The following is a 22,113-nucleotide window of genomic DNA, read 5'->3' as shown; positions in this document are numbered from 1 at the left end:
ACAGGGTGCTAGGGATTGAGTGTTGTTCGAATCCCGGATGGGACTCGAACCCAAAGAGTTCTAGAATCTGTACTTTACTCAACATTATGATTTATGTTACATTCGACTACTTTCTAAATGATACTGTGTCTTCGCCAGGATACAGGAAACTTAATCACATGAATGATTTGTTTTATAAAAAAATGGACAAGGTCAGGTTTGTTGGCTTGGATACGTCTTAGATTGTACATGGGCCTCATTCCAAGGAATCATATGATCAGTTTTCATGTAACCCTGAACATATTCCTGGGTTGTACGGCGGATGGACCTCTGAGTCAAAACCGCAAACACACGAGATGGTCAATAACTTCTCCCCAAAGTACATACAGTGGATGGACCTCTGAGTCAAAACCACGAACACACGAGATGGTCAATAACTTCTCCGTAAAGTACATACAGTGGATGGACCTCTGAGTCAAAACCGCAAACACACGAGATGGTCAATAACTTCTCCCTTAAGTACATACAGTGGATGGACCTCTGAGTCAAAACCACGAACACACGAGATGGTCAATAACTTCTCCCTTAAATACATACAGTGGATGGACCTCTGAGTCAAAACCACGAACACACGAGATGGTCAATAACTTCTCCTCAAAGTACATACAGTGGATGGACCTCTGAGTCAAAACCACGAACATTTACGAGATGGTCAATAACTTCTCCCAAAAGTAGAATGTCCAATGCTCCGTCACCTATCTTGCCACGTTCAAGATGAAGAATGTTGCATGTACCGTGTACAAAGATCTTGCCAGTATCATTGGCGACGGACACGTAAAGGAATTTTGTTTTCACTGTTCAAGGTCATTCATGTTAAGGAAGAAAGGAAGAATGAGAACTTGTCACATGTTGCACGTGCTGTATCATGCCACAAGTTCGTGGCATGTAAATAGTTTCTACTTTAGCATTTCATTCATGTGCTTATGATCTCTTTAGATGTTTTTTATTTATACCCAGTTATTGGTTACCTCTAATGGAATCTGTGATGTTCCTTCAATATTCGAGCAGCTGTATACCCTCCTTGACAGGGGTGGGCGGAGAGAAGGGACGGTAGGCATTATTTGATATGTATCACAGGAGTGGGTGGAGAGAAGGGACGGTAGCATTATTTGATATGTATCACAGGAGTGGGCGGAGAGAAGGGACGGTGGGCATTTATTTGATATATATCACAGGAGTGGGCGGAGAGAAGGGACGGTAGGCATTTATTTGATATGTATCACAGGAAGATGGCGGAGAGAAGGGACTGTAGGCATTTATTTGATATGTACACAGGAGTGGGCGGAGAGAAGGGACGGTAGGCATTTATTTGATATGTATCACAGGAGTGGGTGGAGAGAAGGGACTGTAGGCATTTCATTGATATGTATCACAGGAGTGGGCGGAGAGAAGGGACGGTAGGCATTTATTTCATATGTATCACAGGAGTGGGTGGATAGAAGGTACGGTGGGCATTTCATTGATATGTATCACAGGAGAGGGCGGGGAGAAGGGACTGTAGGCATTTATTTGATATGTATCACAGGAGTGGGCGGAGGGAAGGTACAGTAGGCTTTATTTGATATGTATCACAGGAGTGGGTGGAGAGAAGGGACGGTAGGCATTTCATTGATATGTATCACAGGAGTGGGCGGAGAGAAGGTACGGTAGGCATTTATTTGATATGTATCACAGGAGTGGGTGGAGAGAAGGTACAGTAGGCTTTATTTGATATGTATCACAGGAGTGGGTGGAGAGAAGGGACGGTAGGCATTTCATTGATATGTATCACAGGAGTGGGCGGAGAGAAGGTACGGTAGGCATTTATTTGATATGTATCACAGGAGAGGGCGGGGAGAAGGGACGGTAGGCATTTCATTGATATGTATCACAGGAGTGGGCGGAGAGAAGGTACGGTGGGCATTTCATTGATATGTATCACAGGAGAGGGCGGGGAGAAGGGACTGTAGGCATTTATTTGATATGTATCACAGGAGTGGGTGGAGAGAAGGTACAGTAGGCTTTATTTGATATGTATCACAGGAGTGGGTGGAGAGAAGGGACGGTAGGCATTTCATTGATATGTATCACAGGAGTGGGCGGAGAGAAGGTACGGTAGGCATTTATTTGATATGTATCACAGGAGTGGGCGGAGAGAAGGGACGGTAGCATTATTTGATATGTATCACAGGAGTGGGCGGAGAGAAGGGACGGTGGGCATTTATTTGATATGTATCACAGGAGTGGGCGGAGAAAAGGGACTGTAGGCATTTATTTGATATGTATCACAGGAGTGGGCGGAGAGAAGGTACGGTGGGCATTTCATTGATATGTATCACAGGAGAGGGCGGGGAGAAGGGACTGTAGGCATTTATTTGATATGTATCACAGGAGTGGGTGGAGAGAAGGTACAGTAGGCTTTATTTGATATGTATCACAGGAGTGGGTGGAGAGAAGGGACGGTAGGCATTTCATTGATATGTATCACAGGAGTGGGCGGAGAGAAGGTACGGTAGGCATTTATTTGATATGTATCACAGGAGTGGGCGGAGAGAAGGGACGGTAGCATTATTTGATATGTATCACAGGAGTGGGCGGAGAGAAGGGACGGTGGGCATTTATTTGATATGTATCACAGGAGTGGGCGGAGAAAAGGGACTGTAGGCATTTATTTGATATGTATCACAGGAGTGGGCGGAGAGAAGGGACGGTAGCATTATTTGATATGTATCACAGGAGTGGGCGGAGAGAAGGGACTGTAGGCATTTATAGCGTTAGCTCGTCATGCCGAAGACCCGAGTTCAATTCCCCACATGGGTACAATGTATGAAGATCATTTCTGATGTCACCCGCCGTGATATTACTGGAATATTGCTAAAAGCGGCGTAAAAGCAAACTCACACTGTCAGTGATTATTTAATGCGACACTTGACACTTCTGCTTTCAATAACACAACTTGGTACCTCTCTCCAGCGAAGATGTTGAAGGAGCTGACGACGACAGGTTCGTGTGGCACACCATCGGTGGCGATCATGATGATGTCGTGGTTGTCCACGGAGACCTGGATGGGGCAGTTCAGGATGCCGTTACTGATGACCCGGAAGCGATACTTCTGGTCCTTCTTGACATGGAACACAGAATATGGGGTGTAGATGGTCTCGTTGCTGTCCGAGCTCTGGAACTCACGGAACGCTCCCCGACCTGGAAACAAGCATAAACATGATATAAATGATAATTCATCTGGAACATGTTGTAGGTTTACCCTGAACAAATGTGTAAATGGGGCTAGACGTATCTTTGTATGTGTGAAATCTATAAACACTTTACAACAAATCTTTGAAGGGCATTTAGAAGTGGAATGCATAAGAAAAGCAAGATTTATGGATGTCAACTTCTTTATTGTGAATAACACGATGTTTCGGAATGTATGCTTGCTCCTTCACCATTCACCTTTTCTTATTTTACAGCAATGTGTCGTAAAAAGAAACAAAATAAATTTGCAAAACGGACAAATTATGATAAAAAACATAAATGACAAATAACTTGAATTAATGTGCGTTTATACTATGCTCCATCAATTGTTAGATGTACACAGTATGGCCTTGGAGGACATGGGTGGCGTAATCGTCTTAGGAACCACAGTTCACCATGTTACATACATTCATCACATACATTCTGATTCGGAACAATGTGTAATCGGGAATTCCAGCAAGATTTGGTGTTACATTTGCTTGGTTTGTTATTTAACGCCACACTCAGCGACATTTCAGATATGGCGGCGGTCTGTAAATGATCGAGTTTCCAACAGTGATTTATATCATGAGCATCAATCCACGAAATCGGGATACGATGACATGTGTCAATCAAATCAGTGAGCCTGACCATCCGATCCCGTTAGTTCCCTCTTACAACAAATCGTGGGTTGCTGAAGACCAATTCTAACCCGGATCTTTTCAAGGCATGTGCTTTTTTGCTAACTGACAACACCCTTTTCCCATTCATTAAAACACAGGTGGATCCACCCACGGCAATCCGTAAGGGATTCTTCCCTATTTAGTACCACGATCCGTTTATGAAGGGTTTGGTCAGTGGTCTCTACTACTACTAGTCTCTGATAATTTGTTGCTTTGATAGAAACATACACCCGTGAAGGTCCGGGTTAGTTTATCGGCCTTCAGTAACAGATGATTGTCGTAAGAGGTGACTAACGGGATCGGGTGGTCAGGTTCGCTGACTTGGTTGACACATGTCATCGGTTCCCAATTGCGCAGAACTATGCTGAGGATGTTGATCACTGGATTGTCTGGTCCAGACTCGTTTATTTACTGACGGCCGCCATATAGCTGAAGTATTGCTGGGTGCGGCGTAAAACTAAACTCACTCACTCACTCACTGATAGAAATATATACATAATTCCAGAGACACAGTGAGCTCAGAGATGGGAATCTAAATTTGCGTTTTTGGGGAATTTTGCATGGCAGAAAGTGTTGCGCGGAAGGGACAATATTGTGGCTCAAGGAGTGTGAGACAGGCCATTAGAAGATTTTCAGCATCATGATGGCGTGTTTCAGCAGTGGAAGGCGTCAACAAATTGCATCATCGTCTTCCCACGCCAAACTGACGTGTCGTAAGAGGCGACTAACGAATCTTGTTGTCAGATTTGCTGGGGGGCGGTTGGGTTGTCAAAGCGTTCGCCCGTCACACCGAAAACCCGGGCTCGATTCCCCACATCGGTATGATATAGGAATCCCCTTTCTGTTGACCCCACCGTTAAATTGCTGAGTATTACCAAAAGCGTAAAACTTCACTCACTCACCCAGATTTGCTGACTTGGTTGACGTGTCATCGTATTCCAATTGCGTAGATTCAAGTTCATGATGTCAATCACTGGATTTTCAGATCTAGACTCAATTTTTTACAAACCGCTTCATATAGCTGGAATATTGCTGAATGCGGCGTTATACAACAAACAAACAAAACAAGCTGACGTATAATAATAATGTTGATTGTGGCACAAAACGTAAAACACCAGTCTATGATTCAGGCTTAAAGAGTAATGACTAATCAAAAAGAAGACGTCACCGTTGATGAGCATAGACGCAGGTTTGTTGTCGTAACCGGCGTGGTGGTGGCCGGCGAACCTGTTGATGGTCAGTTCCACAAGCCAGTCGTGTACAAGCATGGAGTGCTCAGGAAGGTCATGGTCGTACAGGTGGGAGGACGGGTCACGTGACGGAGGTTCCCGGATGATCAGCGCCCCGAACAGACCGTCTGATCGGTGAACGCCGGCATGACCGTGCCAGAAATGAGTTCCACGGTTACCTGCCTTGAACCTTTAGCAGCAAAAAGATGAACGGTTGCAGTTGGCATAGATTTAACTGTTGTAATCTCTGGATGACATTCAAGTAGCTAAGACAACAGCAACAAAAAGCAATAAGTTTGTACAAATACGTTTCCCTTGTTTAAATTTCTGACAGCCACTATGCATTCAACAATAACAGAGACTTATTGTTCATTTATACATATTAAGGTATGATACATATGCACCGTTCTCACTCACGTGGTGAACGAATATCTAGTCAGACAGTAGACTTGTACTATAAAGGTGTGACGTTCAAGGTTAACGTGTGTTGGGCTTGACCCCCGACTTACTGCTTCCATTGGAAAACCAAATCTGGTTTAAATTTCAGGCTCTCTTTGAAAGCTTAGGTCAAATCTAACAGTATTTATCCTGTCATAAACATTTCCTCGCTGATTCCCCAGTCTGTATGTATCTCACCTATCATTTTTCTAAGCAAATGAAGAACTGTTAAGTCAATTAATCCGCATCCTCTTTCTTAAGAGGGAGATTGAGTGAATATGGTTTTGCGACGCTTTTAGCACTATTCCAGCAATATCACGGCAGGGGACACCAGAAATGGTCTGCACACATTGTACCTCTTTCTTAAACCGGTTTCGTTTCGTCAATGCAATATGTCAAAATTTGTGTAGAAAAAAACATCTGTAATTTATTTAAAACGTTGGCAATAATATAAACTGAAAGCCAAAAGAAATGTTACACCTCTTCATATGCAAATATTTTCCCAACGATTTCAAGTTAGAGAACCGATTTGTGTGTGTCATACAGATTCTTCATTTCATAAGAAGAGTAACTGATGATGTTTTTGTATAAGTCACTTATGACTGCAAAACCCATGTGAGTAAGAGTGTTATCCATTGTTCCGTTTTCGATCAATCACAAAAAACAAAAGAGACATTGAAAAAGCAAGATTTTAATGAAATACTCTCTTCGATTAGTATCTGGTATGACCCCCGTTGGCATTCAAACATGCCTGAACTCGTCGCCTGACAGAATACGTCAAACGTCGGATGAAAGCAGCTGGAATCTGCCTCCACTCATCCATCAGAGCAGCAATCATGTGTTGACGTGTATGTGGTTGCTGCTGACGTAACCGGATCCGATGATCGATGTAATCCCAGAGGTGTTCAATAGGGTTCATGTCCGGCGATCTGGCAGGCCAAGGCAAAATCTGCACGTTGTTGGCGTTGAGAAACTGTAACGTCTGTCTGGCTACATGAGGACGAGCATTGTCCTGTTGGAAGAGGGTGTTAGGATTCTGCTGGAGGAATGGGAGGACCTCTGACTGTAGGACCCTGTTGGTGTACCTCTGTGCGGTGAGGTTGCCGTCGATCACAACGAGGTTGGATTTCGTGTCGCCGCGTATATCGCCCCAAACCACAACGCTGCCTCCTCCAAAGGGTATGACTTCCTGTACACAGCAGCGTGCCTCTCGTTCACCCCGGCGACGATAGACCCGTATTCTCCCGGCCGCTCGAACAGTTTTCACGTGCATTTCATGCAAGGTGAAGTTACAATGGGTACGTTTTGGCGTTATGCTTCCTTATACAAGGACAGAAACAGGCAAAATTTTACAGTATCTAAATCAGTCTTTTCTCGTTTGACGACTCTTCCTAAAACAGTCGAAAGTCATAATGATCCAAAAATTAAACCTCAAGTGGTTGGAATGTGTTTTAAAGAGACAAAAATCCAATTTCAGCATTGGGTCCCTTTTTACGGTAAACAACCATTCTTTCATATCCAAAACCCAACTTTATCACTCTTTGTGAATGTGCATGCATTATCACCATAAACAATATCATTTGGACCCATTTATAACTGTTTTTTTTTCACTTTTGATTTGAATTTTTACATGATTGAAAATAGGACAATGGACCCCACCTAAACAAACATGTCGATATCCTAATTATCAATGAATTCCTCAGTCTGATGTTTTGACTCAATAGAGTTACATGATTGGTTGTTAAAACATACCAAACCAAAGTCTTCTATCCATATAACAGTTTAGGATATTCTAATGTTAAGAGGTGTAACATTTCTTTTGGCGTTCAGTTTATTATTACCCATACGGGCTAGGATACACAGGTGATTATTTTTGTGATAATCGCACATATGCTTTTAAGTGATTCTCAACGTTGATAGGTCAGCTAAGCAGAGAAGACATATGATTGGTTGATGGAACTACCTTTCATGATCCAAGGTCATTGACACTTTTTACCGTTTCATTGATAATTAGAACGTGCTGTACTCACACATTCCGAGATTTATAAAGAAAACATAAAGGTTAAAAAATATGAATACACTTTTTATTAGACATTAATATTTTGTAATATAATTGCGCTATAAATAGTAGTCTTTTTAAAATAAATAACCTTTTAAAAAAACCAAAACATGGCCGCCATTAGGCTAACCCCGATCAAGGCCAATACGCCCTTGTCAAAGTTGACGGTGACCTAATAGGAAGAGTGATAAGAATTTTACAGCCCTTGACCTCCTGCAACCTGTTTGTTGTTAAAACTGAATTCGGGGAAATAGAATCAGCAAGATACCGACTAAAGGTGTTACCTGAAAGTGTGACAAGTGAGTCTGCCACGGCGTCCATGCCATAGAACCAGGCACAATATTCCGGGCACAAAAATGTTCAATCAATAAACAGTTACTCTTCAATTAATGAGAAACAACATCAGTCCATCAATACATTGTTGTCAAACCTTGTAACTCCACCACTCTGCCCACTCATCCTCAGCCTCAGACTGCCTCCATGACGTCACAGTCTTTGTCGCATGCAGTAAATCTTCATTCTGTACATACACTATTCTCAGGTCCATTTTATGGTGGTGTATTCCACTTCAGCATCTCGAATGACTCCTCTGTCAGTCGACCATCTGCTCCAAAGAGGCGTATTCTTCCTATATTGACTCGGATTCCGACTAGAGTTATCCTTCTTGGAACTGCTGTACCTGACTGCGACCAATGACGCGCCTGTGTGTAACACGCCTTCCACAGAACAAAATTTTGTTTTATCTTCACACTTGTTGAGTTTCTTGACAGAAAACTTTCTCTAGATGTAATCGTGGGATGGTTGTCATTTAGATTTCCCAACATTTAACCGTTGACTTTCCCAAAACTCGACAGGTTTTTGCCAATGTGTGTTTCAACACTAGACCTTCGCCCGTCACTAGAGACACGCCAGTCGTGAATGAACGATGTTCCGGCGCACTGACTTGAACAAAAAACGTTTTAGCTATTATTATGTTCAGTGGTTTTGCATTTAAAGATCATTTTTATCATATTAACAAATGTTAATATATTATTCCATAAAAAATATTTTTAATGTATTTTAAAGCGATTTTACGAGGTACTATTTCCATAGCGTAGTTATATTACCACTGGAGCAGTTAGGTTTAATACGCGCACGAATACGGATCAGCTGTTTGAGGTCACTAGTCCTGTCTCCGGGTGGTTTTTATTTCGTGGTTCTTCTTTATAAATTACATCATGGGTAATAAATAGAATAACCAGCTCGGTATGAGTGATTACGGGGAACAAGGCTCGGCACTGTGAACATCCGGCATATTTCCCGTAATCGCTCGTACCTCGTTGGTTATTCTCTAAATACGTCACTCGTTCTCGTTAAATACCAAGTATACGAAAACGAGAGAACTTCCTGTGGTATCTAACGTGAAGTGTTCTCTATATATTATCTACAACGCTACAACAGACCTATACTTTAACTTGGAGTGAGGTAACACTATACACTGACACATAGTTGAAGGTTGCACGTGACTGCAGAATCTGACCCGTGAAGATCCTTCAGTAACCCATTCTTATCGTAAGAGGCGACTAACGGTCGGTTGGTTGGGGTCGTTGACTCAGTTCATGCATGCCTTATACCAGTTACTAAGCTTGATGTTCATGATGTCAATCACTGGATTGTCTAGCCCAGACTCGATTATTCACAGACCACCTGCATATTATTTGAATATTGCTGGGTAATTAACAACAATGAAACAAAACTACACCAAGTATATTACACTACGTAACAACGAATCGGCTACGGATTTCGTAGCCAGTTCTTACTGTACAATAAGACAGGGGTCAATCCAAAAGAAACTTGACGAATACTCATCTTGTGTACAATACCACGCACCTGTACTGGAACGTGGAGTGGGCTGTTATCGGACACTGGGTGACCATGCTGACTCCGTCATGATGTTGATAACCCTTCTGGAAGACGCCGTGCCAGTGGATGGTCACCCCCTCGGCACCCTCCATCTTGTTGTGCACGTTGACGATGATCATGTCGTCCTGACAAACCTTGAGGAAGGAGAAATGGTTGACGTGAACACAGCCAACAGGGTGTGCGCTACATACTTGGATATAAAACTCGAGGTCATTGTCTGTGTGAGGTCTGTTATCATATTCCGAATGCTATTTTGCTATAAATATTTTATGTCTTCATTATTATATATATTATGTATGGAATCCTCTCTTCATATATGGTATGCTGTAAATAACAGATGTTCATGATATGATATAGGTCAATGCAGTAACTTTAGACAATGTGCAGGAATGTAATATTTGTGTGAATCGTATAGCACCAATTAGTTTGCAGGTAAAGGTGTTGCATGTGGATGCGTCTAATACATAGATGAATGATAAGTCGACAACTAAATGATCACCTCTAACGATGGAGATATGGAGAAGGAAATTTAAAGTCCAGGAGAGACATGGTACCTGAGCTGGTTATATTTGACCCCGCTTTGAGCTGTATTGGGTGATCGGATTAGGGCGTGTGGGAGATTCATTGTGCACTGAATTAGTTAGATAATTTTACGCCGCTTTTAGCAATATTTCAACAATAATAAGGCGGGGAACACCAGACATGGTTGTGGGGAATCGAACCCGGCGTGTCTTCGGCGTGACGAGCGAACCACCAGGCCACCCTAGCGCCCCTCGCCCTGCATTACCATACGTAGACACAAGGATTTTATTCTGCTTTCATAATTTTATTATGGCTCGTGGTAATAACGAGGAACGTGAAAGTGAAAACGGGGTGGGTTTGACGCCACTTCGAGCAGTGTTTCAGTGATTTCACCGCGTGTCAGCTAAATGCAGCCTAAACTGAAGCAGATCATAGACGTCGCACTCGACAGAAACTAATGTCAGTGATAACCCCAAATATGAACAAAAGTACCTGAAGGGCACGAAGAATGATGTATGACGTCATCCGTCTCCATGTATCACAGGTGACTGTTTTATATGTGACAGTATGACAATGTAGCTGTCACGCTGAAATGACGCCCCTTTAAATGCCGTGACGCTACCGCATGTCTAATAAGATCCGATCAGATACGGTGCTTTTTTCATGTATGTCTGACTCAAAACTAACGGGAAAATGCAACTGTGCATAACATAAAATTGTATGTATGTATGTATGTATGTATGTATGTGTGTGTGTGTGTGTGTGTGTGTGTGTGTGTGTTTGTATGTATGTATGTATGTTTGTATTTGTGAGTGAGTGTGCGTGCGTGCGTGCGTGAGTGTGTGCGTGCATATATATGTGAGTGTGTTCAATGGATGAATACCATGACTCAAATTTTAGACAACTTGAGCAATAATTCAGTAACTTCTCTCAGGGCACCAAACATCGACTTCACACATAGCGGGGATTCAACCCGGAACTACAGCGTGATGCGGGAACACGTTCTGCACTGCGCCACCGACCGCCCTTGAAGGGTTTATGGTCTGTTATCAACCGGTGCAACGAACGCGTGTCTCTCGAAACCGCAGCAGCTGTTGCAATATTCATATCGGAGGTCTGTCGGCTATTTGTAACCATTGAAAGGATCGCATTTGTGTTTTCTCAGGTTTAATGGTATTCTCAACACGAGCTAATGTAGAATTTACATGTTGAAGCACTAAAAACTGAAATAAGTGAATATAGAATGTCTTGTGCGTGGCACAAACAACACCAACTTAATGCATGCACACAGAGACCCTTTTTTTTAAAGTAGTTTACATAATTGTAAGTGTCCTGCTGATGCTGACTGTGACTGGACTAATGTAAACGTACATGCACCTATTGTGCACCTGTCAGTCATAAAATCCATGTGGGGTAGTTTGACAAGTCCCCGTGAAGATCCGGTTTCAGAGTTGGCCTTCAGTAACTTTGCAAAAGTAGTTGCACATTAATGTTTCACAGCTCCTGAAAGAAGGGTGGCCTACCCCTGACCGGATTCTGATTATACGTCCTTGACCTTGGCATGTTCGTAACATCCTTTTATGGTACTTGTGCAATAGTAATGTTGTAGAAACATTAGAAATGTTTTCACAATTTCATACCTAGTCAATATTTGTTAAAATTCAAATTTCTTGAATTAAAAATGTCACCAATTAAACTTTTTTTTCAGGGTGTTGGTCATTACACAACCGGTCATGAAAATGAAAAATTCAAAAAGAGTACTGTTCAAGAAACATATTAATCTCTGTGATTACACAATGCCGTTTAGAAAGTGGTCAAATCTTACAAAATGTTATATTTGGGATTACACTATCTTACTAAAGTACAGATTCTAGTTCTTTTGTTGGGTTGAGTCCCATTCGGGATTCAAACCTACACCCTCAGAGTCAGACACCTGATCGCCAGCACACAAAGACAGCCGCCCAACCCGCTCAGTCACCGAGCCTTGTGAAAGGGTTAGGTGCCTGACTCTATGGGTGTGTGTTCGAATCCCGCATGGGACTCAGCCCAAGTAAAATGCTGGAATCTGTACTTTATCAAGAAACTGCAATCACAAATATAACAAATGTTATATTCATCTCTGACATAGACAATATCATACATTACATTCATCTATGCAACTGATTTAATTGATTACTTCAATGTACTTGTTATAAATGATATAAATAAATTTCATATTTATCATATTTTTCATTATACATCACATGAAACACACACATTTGCCCATGTTATATCCGCAAATGGACGTAAATCACAGATTTTATTTTCAGTTATGTGACATAAACATTCCACAGCCATGGCCGCGGCCATGTTGTAGTACCGCACAACCATCTGCTTCCTGTATTCTGATTGGTCAAAAATACCTTGCATCCATGGTGATTCACTGCTTTAGAATTTTCCATTCTAAGGCTTCTAAATACTTAATGTGCAAGTGATTTAACAAGAAATAGTAGGCTCTATAAATAAGAAACTTAATTATAAAACCCTAACTTTGTATTCACCAGATATGTTTGACACAATGTTGGGGTTCGGCCCACGGCCTATATCGTCAGATTTGTTTTCGCGTCGGCGACACATACCGTCGTGGTATTGGAGAGTGTCGAAGTTTGAAGGGGCCTACGTATACACTTTGAGTTATCCGAATTCGCAGGAACCCAGCTTTTACTTCGACATAACCAGGCATCTCATTGTTTAAACATATTGTCCTACATGTTTGAACCTCAAAGCATGTTTAATTCCGTCTTTTAAGCGAAACATATTCACCTTGAAAAAATAAGCATTATACTTCATTTTGACATTCATAAAGTCAAAGATTAAAACTATATTTCTGTCCAAACTATTAACACATTATCCACAAACCACAGGCTTATCAAAATATTGGTTGGTTGCATTTGGCTTGGCATCCATGAGCATGCAACAGTAATAGATTTTGGAGAGGTGCTTATTTGTCTGTTTGACTGGTTTGTTGCTTTGTGCCGCACTCAGCAATATTCCAGCTATATGGCGACGGTCTGTAAATAATCGAGTCTGGACCAGACAATCCAGTGGTCAACAGTATGAGCATCGATCTACACAGGTAGGATACGATGACATGTGTCAACCAAGGTAATTGGTCTTCATCAACCTATGTATGTCGTAAAAGGCGACCAACGGGATCAAATCATCGTAACCCAATAGCGCTGATCGATGTTCTTGCTGTTGATCACTGTATTATCTGATCCAGACTCGATTTGTTTAGAGACCGCCGCCATATAGGTGGAATATTGCTGAATGCGTCGTTATAACAACAAACACAACAAAATATGATTTAGTTGCCAGATCCTCATCCCTTACCTGTACGGCAGGTCCTGGTAGCATCCTGTTTGTGGTGATGATCCCCCTACCGACGCCGTCAGCAGCAACACAGTGCGGCCGGTAGCAGTCAGTGACGTTGTACGGGCAATCATAGCAGGCTTTGGTCAAGACGAAGTAGTATTCCACTGTGAAGTTATAGACGCAGGTCATAGGGGCCGCTCCCTCCTCACACTCACGTATACAAGGGTGGTTGGCATAATCTGAAATATACACAATTATTATTATTAAGTGTGTGCATGTTTGAGGCAAGAAAGGGGCATCCATATGGACACAAATTGTGCTTTGTCTTCTTGCTGAGCTGTTTCTGCTCCGAATGACAAATTCAAAGCGAATGATATTTTTTAATTTGTCGGATCGGTCACCAAAAGTATGTTCTTTGCAATACTCTATTTTTAATTTTACCATATGTGTTTTGTTTAGGCGAGAACGTGTTTGTGTCATCGATGTGGTGTGATGATGTCACACCTATTGGAAATTCTTGTATCATCACTATATATAGGAAAGGTGACGGAAAATGTTTAGTAGGTTATATTTACGTCATTAATTACTTTAATGGTGGATCCAACGAAAATATACTATTTCAAAAAAGAAACGCATAACCCAGAAATCTGTTGCAAAAATGTTGTATTTTCAAACACATATAACTCGTCCACAAATAGACTTTAGTATTTTTTACATCAGTTTAGAAGAAGGTAATGTCTATACAACCAAGTGGATAAGTTTAGAAAGCGGAGACGTTGAGCGCGATGGTGACTACGTAGCATAGTCCCCACGTCGGGTCTCCTGGCTCTCAGTCCGTACAGTTTGACAAGGTATCCTCCGATGTCCAGGCACCCTGGCTGCTGTGCTGTCACCCGTGGCAGTACGATCACGCAAATGTAGTACCCGGATGGGCGTGCTCAGACGCCTGGCAACAGAAAATTGGTAATCTCCAGCGGGCATTCTTTCAATGGCGATGTTCCGTGTCGCAGCGTCAAGACGTGGCATAGTGATTTGACCTTGGAACACCCTCAAAACCAATGCCGATTTCCGAAAGTAATCTGGATTTTTATAGCCAGACAGTGCATGCTCTTTGCTGCACAAGTTAAAATGGAAGGTGATTTCTGTTGCGTTGTGGCGATGCCTTTTTAATTCTTGTAGGAAATATCAAGATCAACAGTTTCAGGTAAAGTCGATTTTTCACTTGTACAATAGTGTAAAATCATGTTATCAACACTTTGGCTACACATTTTGACGATTGTTTGAACACAGTTGGTAATTAATAGATTTTTAAAAATACAAAACACCTGTACGTTTCTTTTTTTGGATAGTATATATGATGCCCATCACTGGATCACTAGTTCATCAATCTTCAACTATTTAGACAGCACAACATTCCCTTGGCGTTCAACCATTGCGACATGAGGCTTAATATGTTCCATCTAAATACCGTGAACACACTATCCGTGTCCACAACACATCTACAAACTAACTGACATTGTCCTTCAATACAAACTCGTGAAGACCGCGGTTAGAATTTGTCTTCAACAACCCATGCTGACTAACGGGATCGGGTGGCTAGGCTCGCTGACTTGGTTGACACATGTCATCGTATACAAAGTGCGTAGATCGATGCTCATGCTGTTCATCACTGGATTTTCTGGTCCAGACCCGATTATTTACAGATCGCTGCCATAAAGCTGGAATAATGCTGAGTGCGGCGTTAAACAACAAACCAACCAACCATATCTACCCTGTCTAAAAATTGTCCAAATAAACACCCCATATTTACTCTGTCTAAATATTATCCAAATAAGCACCCCATGCGTACCCTGTTTAAATATTTAAATTATCCAAATATTCACTTCATATTTACACTGTCTACATTTGATCTGTTTATAACCAGAACGACTGCTATCAATTTTCAGTCCGACTTAAATACATCCCATTTATGCAATCTGTCTCCTAACACCATCCATTTACACAACTCACAGACCATCCGTAGGCCGAGTCCAACGACACACTGTCTGAATACTATCCGTTTACTATCAATGGACAAACAGTCAAAATACCGTTCAATTTATATACTCTTCAAAAAAAGAAACTTGACATGCTGTTTTGGAGTTTACTTACTGAGTGCATATAACCCTTTCCAACATGACATCGTTGCCCAATTACAGTAAAATCATCACTTTACAAATTTCCAAAACATGATTATCCAGAAAGTGTTTGGTAAAACCACAGAGGGTTATTAAAGCCACTTGGTCAGAGTAAAATGTCAGTATCTGGTGTGACCACCATGAGCATCGATAACAGTCTTCTGGCAAAATGTCTGGCTTCCCGTAGCCAATTGCCTGATCGGAGATTAGACGCAGTCCAAAGATTTGGATTGTTGTGGATGATGCGGCCGTGGTGTTTGAACGAAGATGTCTCAACCGGATGTAGCGATCCAGGGCGGCGGTGTTAACTCTAGGTCGACCTGACCTGGGTCTGTCCTTAACACTCCCAGTATTGTTGTATTGGGTCCATAGGTTTGAGATGGTCCGTCTGGACACGCTGAAGTGCCTTGCCACCTCATGCTGCGATGCCCGTCCTTGTAAACGGCCGATGGCGTTGTGTCGTTGAGCTTCTGTCAGTCTTTTCATTCTCTTGTCGTCTATAGTGGCTTAAAACAATGCACGTGTAGTATCACTGATGTGGCTTTTTAAAGCCTACAGTCATAGGCTTTAGCTCAGGCTGATACACAATTTCATTATGCACGTACATTTCATGTAAAGTGCGTTTTTGGCGATTCACTACAGACGTGAGTGTAACGTCATGTTTTCGTTCAACGTTTCTCCTTGCAAACGTTTTGTCGTCGGCAACCATTCCCCGACATGTTGGGATTCTTCATGGATTGATCTATGTCAAATGTGTTTCTAAAATTCAATTTTTTCTATGTCAAGTTTCTTTTTTTTGAAGAGTACTGTGCCAAGAGAACCGACCATATAACCCCGTCCTGAAATCTCTCCACTGGCTACCCGTAGAGCACCGCATCACTTTCAAGACTCTTTCTATCACGTATTCAGCACTAAATGATGAAAACTCCCCAGTTTGTATTAGGGACATGTGACATCGCTACCAACCAACAAGAGATTTAAGATCAGCCGATGATAAACTAAAACTAAAACAAAGATGGGTAAAGGGGCTGTATGCTTTGCAGCTCCAACACCTTGAAATGCTCTACCACTGGAAATCAGAAATTGTCCATCAAAAGACTCTTTCCTGACCCATCTGGAGACCTATCTGTTTTCCGCTCACTTCAACAAGCGCCGTTGAGGAGTCATGTCAATCTGGAAACCAGGCGCTATACAAATCAATTATTCAGTCAGTCAGTCCAATGCCTTCCAGCCAGAATACCATCCATCTGTACGGTCCACCTACAAACTGTTCAACCAGGAGAGTTCTATGGATATAACACCTCTTTAATATAACATGAGCGACGTTTCGGAGTAGCTACAGCTTGTTCAGCTTGACCTGAGCTACTATACATATGCATGCCCCGGGACGTCAAATGGCACAAACGTCAGGTCAAGTTAACTTCATTAAATAGGGGAGCAGAGAATGTTATTAATGTTGCGTTTGTGCGAAGCACGCATACATGGATTCGTTACAGAACATGCCCCGGAAAACAACACTTTTGTAAATTAAGCTAGGACATTACTGACGATTTCTCGACACTGAGATGGCAAACGGCGATATGTTCGGACATGTTGACAAACAACTGACAAAGGTGCACCCCTTTACAATAATAGACCCCACCAGTTGTGACAAGGTCACGCAATGCATTAGTATTCACTTGATCAGGTCAAGCTGAACAAGCTGTACTAACACAGTTATCAAGCAAGTGATGTACATTACTGAAGGCAAGGTTATATATACATATGTGTATACATATGAGGTTTGAACAGTAAGTAAATGCCACTCAAAAATGCCCCCTACAAACTATCCGACTACAAAAGGATGGTGTCCACTTAATCATGTTTGTCTGCTATGTATTCTTATTTGCCCCAAATCGTACTGACAATTCATATCCATATTGTCTCGTGAAATTTATAACACCCAACGAAACGGTTATAATAGTCTAAGAATGTATTACTACTTAAAAATGAGGCGGACTTTAGGTATACTATGAAGTGTTGCTTTATTTTAGTTGCTGAGTATTGGTATCCAATGTGAGGTCATGGGTATACGCGGGAACGTGACACGTATATAAACACTGGGCCATTATTATTCAGCGAACGTGAGGCAATTCGAGATGTCCTTGAGTTTATATTACAAAGGCAACAAGGATGTGTTACAAGTAGGACATAACCCGGTCCTAATATGAAGGGTAAACAACCTGCTTGGAAGGTACATCCTTGTCGCCGTCACAACAGGATGCATGTGCAGTCATATAGAACAATCTATGGTTATTACATAGTGAGTGAGTGAGTGAGTCAGTCAGTCAGTGGTTTTATGTATGGTTTTACGCCGCTTTTAGGAATATTCCAGCAATATCACGGCGGGAGACACCAGAAATGGCCTTCAAGCATTGTACCCATGAGGGGAATCGAACCTAGGCCTTCAGCGTGACGAGCGAACGCGTTAACCATTAGGCTACCCCACCCCATAAAATATAATGAAAAATACCCTGGACGTAATCGCCGCCATAGGTTCGTTTTCAGCTCGATTCGAATAGCTCTATTATATTTGTATTTATGATGTGGTACCACATGAAGACCACACACGGTGACGACTCCAGAAGTAACTGTGTTTGAGTAGTGTGCTCCTGTATATATCAGGGCAGGGGAGGATACAACATTTTGAGAGGGGGTAGGGGTGCACACTTCATTTTCACGAGAGTTTCAATGGTTATTTTATAAACTTTCAGGGCAAAAGGGGGTGCGCACCCTGCACCCGGCTGGTCGTTAGGAAGTAAGGTGCTGTAGTTGCAACTGGTTCTTTAAATCACCAACGCTGGTTTCCGAATCCCTTTCAACTTGCGACAAAACCATGTTGCAATATGAGAGGCCCAGTTTAAAAAATAGCCTCCTTTCACGGACATGCCAGGATCAGGTTTAACGAGATTGAATGTATAGTTATAACTTGACGTGGGCTATTTATAACAGAACGGAGCTGTATTATGTAACACAATCGAGGATTGCGTTAGTTGTGTCCTCACGCATGACCAGAATTATTTAAAGGTCACATGCAACCAAAAAATCAAACATAATTAAAACACAATTATCACTTATTCATGACATATAATAAACATTGCTGGTTATGAAAAAACATATAAACAAAATTATAAGCGTACAATCGCCAAGAAACGAAGCAGCCGGGATACCGAACCCAGTCAGAGCGGGTGGGTGTGCACTCAAGTGTAACGGCTGGTTCATTTGCAGATGCCCTCACAGTTCATTGTGTGTGTGTATATAGAGATGTTGGGTTTTGTAAATACATGCTCATTTTTTTTGTCTAACATTTTGCAATCAACAGACATCATAACATGTCAAGTGTACAAGTATCACACCTGCCTGTCTGTGTAATTACATAATGTGACAGAGACCGAACTCGGGCCATAAATCAATGCATTTTGTTTATGGTGTATAGCCTGATTGGTGTTAAGTTCAAATTGCATGTGGTCAGTGATAGCAGCTGTGTATTGAATATTGTCATTAGCAGACAGGCAGGCAGACACACAGGTGTCAATAAAACAAGACATTGAGTTTTGTCTGTGACAACGACATATCTATATCGCAGTTAGAAATTCTGTCAACGCCAAATAATGACATTGCTTTAAGTATCGAACTGAGAAAGTGACTCGGTAAGAAGAACGTGTGGTGAAATTATATAAACAGTTTATTTACTGTCATAACATATAAAAAGCTCGCGCCTGTGAGATATCAACAAAACATTAGAAAAATAGCTCACACCAAAGCCTTCACCGAGTATTCACCGGACAACCCACTTCCAAGCTGCGCAAACCTATTTCACTGCGCACGTGCTATGAGCGCAGCCCAGCTGTTGAAACCCGTTTTCCCCAGAAAAGTCGGGGGGAAATTAGTGAAACGTTTGAACTCCGATTTCGCGCGGTTTTTTTCATCGCGTTATTTTTCAACTTTATAAGTTGAATTTGCATTTTTGATGATTTGTTTCGGTAAGTCCATACCAAAAGGTATCAGAATCTGCAAAGTTGTGTTTTACGTTGCATGTGACCTTTAACGACCTTACAGAAATGATTATACAATTTTCAACACAATACACCTCAGTTTAACGTCAGTGGTATATACTGAAGACGGACATTGCAGCAGGCTTTCCTGTCACACTGAGCGGACATCCTACCGTTTAAACCTCCTTGAAGCAAAATACCCAATTCCTCTTCCAGTTTCTTATGTGATGCTTCAATGAGGAGCCACACTTTCACATGAGGGAGTGAGTGAGTTCATATTTAACGTCACATCGGCAATATTTCAGCCATATCGTGACGAGAACATTTGACATTTAAATAGAATATATATACAGATATTAGAAAAACCTGCCGACGAAGGACAATAAAACAACTAGAATGTCACAGATATACATGTAAAACTAGTAATTAAATCTAAAATATTTTAATTTTAGGGGACAGCACAATATAAAAATAGGCAATAGATCGCCAACAACTGAAGGTAGATCACACTTTCACATGAAATATAGCAAGTGTTTAAAAGAACCCTTCCACTGACATACGTACATTTTAGCCAGTGGGCGACCCAGACATGCCAGTTTTAATAAAGGTGGGTTTACAGCAGGAGAGAGTGGGATAAATCCCCACACTCTATCTTTGTAGCGTCCTTAGATAAACGTATAAAGTCACCTGGTCAAACCAGTTAATTAGTTTTCTTTTGTGGTGGCCAATATTTTATAATATAATATAATTTCATTCAGTTTCGCATTAAGAAGAGTGTAAACCATCACGCCCCTTCTGTCAATAGGTTTGCTGTGAAGAAGATGCACTTCATTCCTAAACAGTGTTTGAAAGCGAACTTATGTCAAAACTACTTTAAACGTTTTTAAATGAAACGGACACAACATGTTTTTTTTAAAAATTACACAAATAAAATAACTGTGCTCACTTTGGGAATTCCTTTCCGTGGCTTGCTACCGCGACACTTATCCTAGTAATATTGAAGCGACATAATGAATTGGATGCTTTGTGAGCACTTGCCTTATCTTGGCATGTGTTTGTGACGAACATCACACAATGTTGGTATGTTTATATAATGGGTTGATGCACTTTGACACATTCAAACAGTCACGAAAGGAACGTTAACGGTTTACTACAGGTTTACAGGTTACTTTGTTAACATGACGACAGTGGCAGAGACTTGTGATGATCCGAGTTACAACTGTCCTTCAGCAACCCATGCTTGTCGACTAACAGGATGGGTGGTACAGTCGCGTCGGTAGGATCGCTGATTCAGATCACTGGATTGTCTTGTCCAGAATCGACCGTCGTCATATTGAATATTGCAGCGAGCAGCGGTAAACAGCCAACAAACAAACTCTCCGAGTGTCATGCCATATCTTGGCAATGGCGCTTATCTTCGTTATGAATTCATAGTAAAATTTACACCTCACAATAAATCAAAAGCGAAATACATCCCTCTTATGGGATTGAAACACCATCCTCGCCCTTTCCTTCAAACTCCTAAGTTACGTAGGTGACTGTATAGTTCTGAACCTGACGACGGGTGGGACAGGACGCGCCCAACTGTTCGTCAAGGCCTGGTATCAAACACTATTCGTTAATCACATGCTTATCATTATTATTATTATTATATATATATAGATATAATCGTACAATGAACTCCTCTTTTGGTACCTATTTTTTATGATCATCGAAATAGATTTGCCACTTACATGTCTATGAATATATCTTTGACACTGGCATTTCAGTCATCTTCCGTTAATGACAGAATATGGTTTCAAAGTGGTATTACCTACGCCACGTTGATTGCTTAGAGAACGTATTGGGTACGTGGTACATGTTAATAATTGGAATGGTGCTGACAGCTGTGATTAGAACCCTGAACCGCGGATCCTAACCACTAAGGGACGCAACTCTGGACATCGACTATACTTCAGACAATCCATACCAATGATACTGTAGTGAGTGAGTTAAACTTATAGTCACTTTGGCAATATTTCAACCATATCGTGACTTAAAATGGTCATATTTAAATAATTTATAATGTTATATCTTAAAATCTGTCTGCGAATGACAGTAACATAACTAGAATATCCCATTGAGAGATTTAAAACTAGCATGTCACTTAAAAGTATATACTATTTAGGACATTATAATATAATAACAGGCTATAGATCACCAGCAACTGAAGGTAGATCACAATACTAGAGACCAATGATACTAAAAGATTGCAACATGTTTTGGGGAAGAAAGGTAATTGCATGTCTCTCTGATGTCTTACATACTTTTGATTGACATAGTTCTTCCAGATTGTCATCATGTATGGGTATGCACGGCCTCAGTGGCTGTACACAGAGTTGTGTCAGTTGAGGTCGTGCTCGGCCGTGTTATCTTCCCCTTGTGCGTGATTACACACTCTGTCTAAATGTGTGTATGTGAGATGAA

General features: G+C 41.5%; 1 protein-coding gene across 1 annotated transcript in view; it reads right to left on the bottom strand.

Moving 5' to 3' along the window:
• LOC124256869 (laccase-2-like) overlaps positions 1-13,754 on the bottom strand; it is a 37,293-nt gene extending 23,539 nt beyond the window's left edge. Inside the window, exons 1-4 of the mRNA XM_046690838.1 lie at positions 13,455-13,754; positions 9,528-9,694; positions 5,101-5,351; positions 2,982-3,219 (exon numbers count right to left, since the gene is read on the bottom strand). Coding sequence (XP_046546794.1) covers positions 2,982-3,219; positions 5,101-5,351; positions 9,528-9,694; positions 13,455-13,739 — 941 coding nt within the window. The 5' untranslated portion in view covers positions 13,740-13,754. The remainder of the gene's footprint in view (positions 1-2,981; positions 3,220-5,100; positions 5,352-9,527; positions 9,695-13,454) is intronic.
• Positions 13,755-22,113: the final 8,359 nt, after the last annotated feature.

Source organism: Haliotis rubra, unplaced genomic scaffold (assembly GCF_003918875.1).
Source record: "Haliotis rubra isolate DU_JTF1 unplaced genomic scaffold, ASM391887v1 Scf641, whole genome shotgun sequence".
Lineage (NCBI taxonomy): Eukaryota > Metazoa > Mollusca > Gastropoda > Lepetellida > Haliotidae > Haliotis > Haliotis rubra.
The sequence above is the reverse complement of the archived record's forward strand: the minus strand, read 5'-3'. Positions and strand labels throughout refer to the sequence as shown.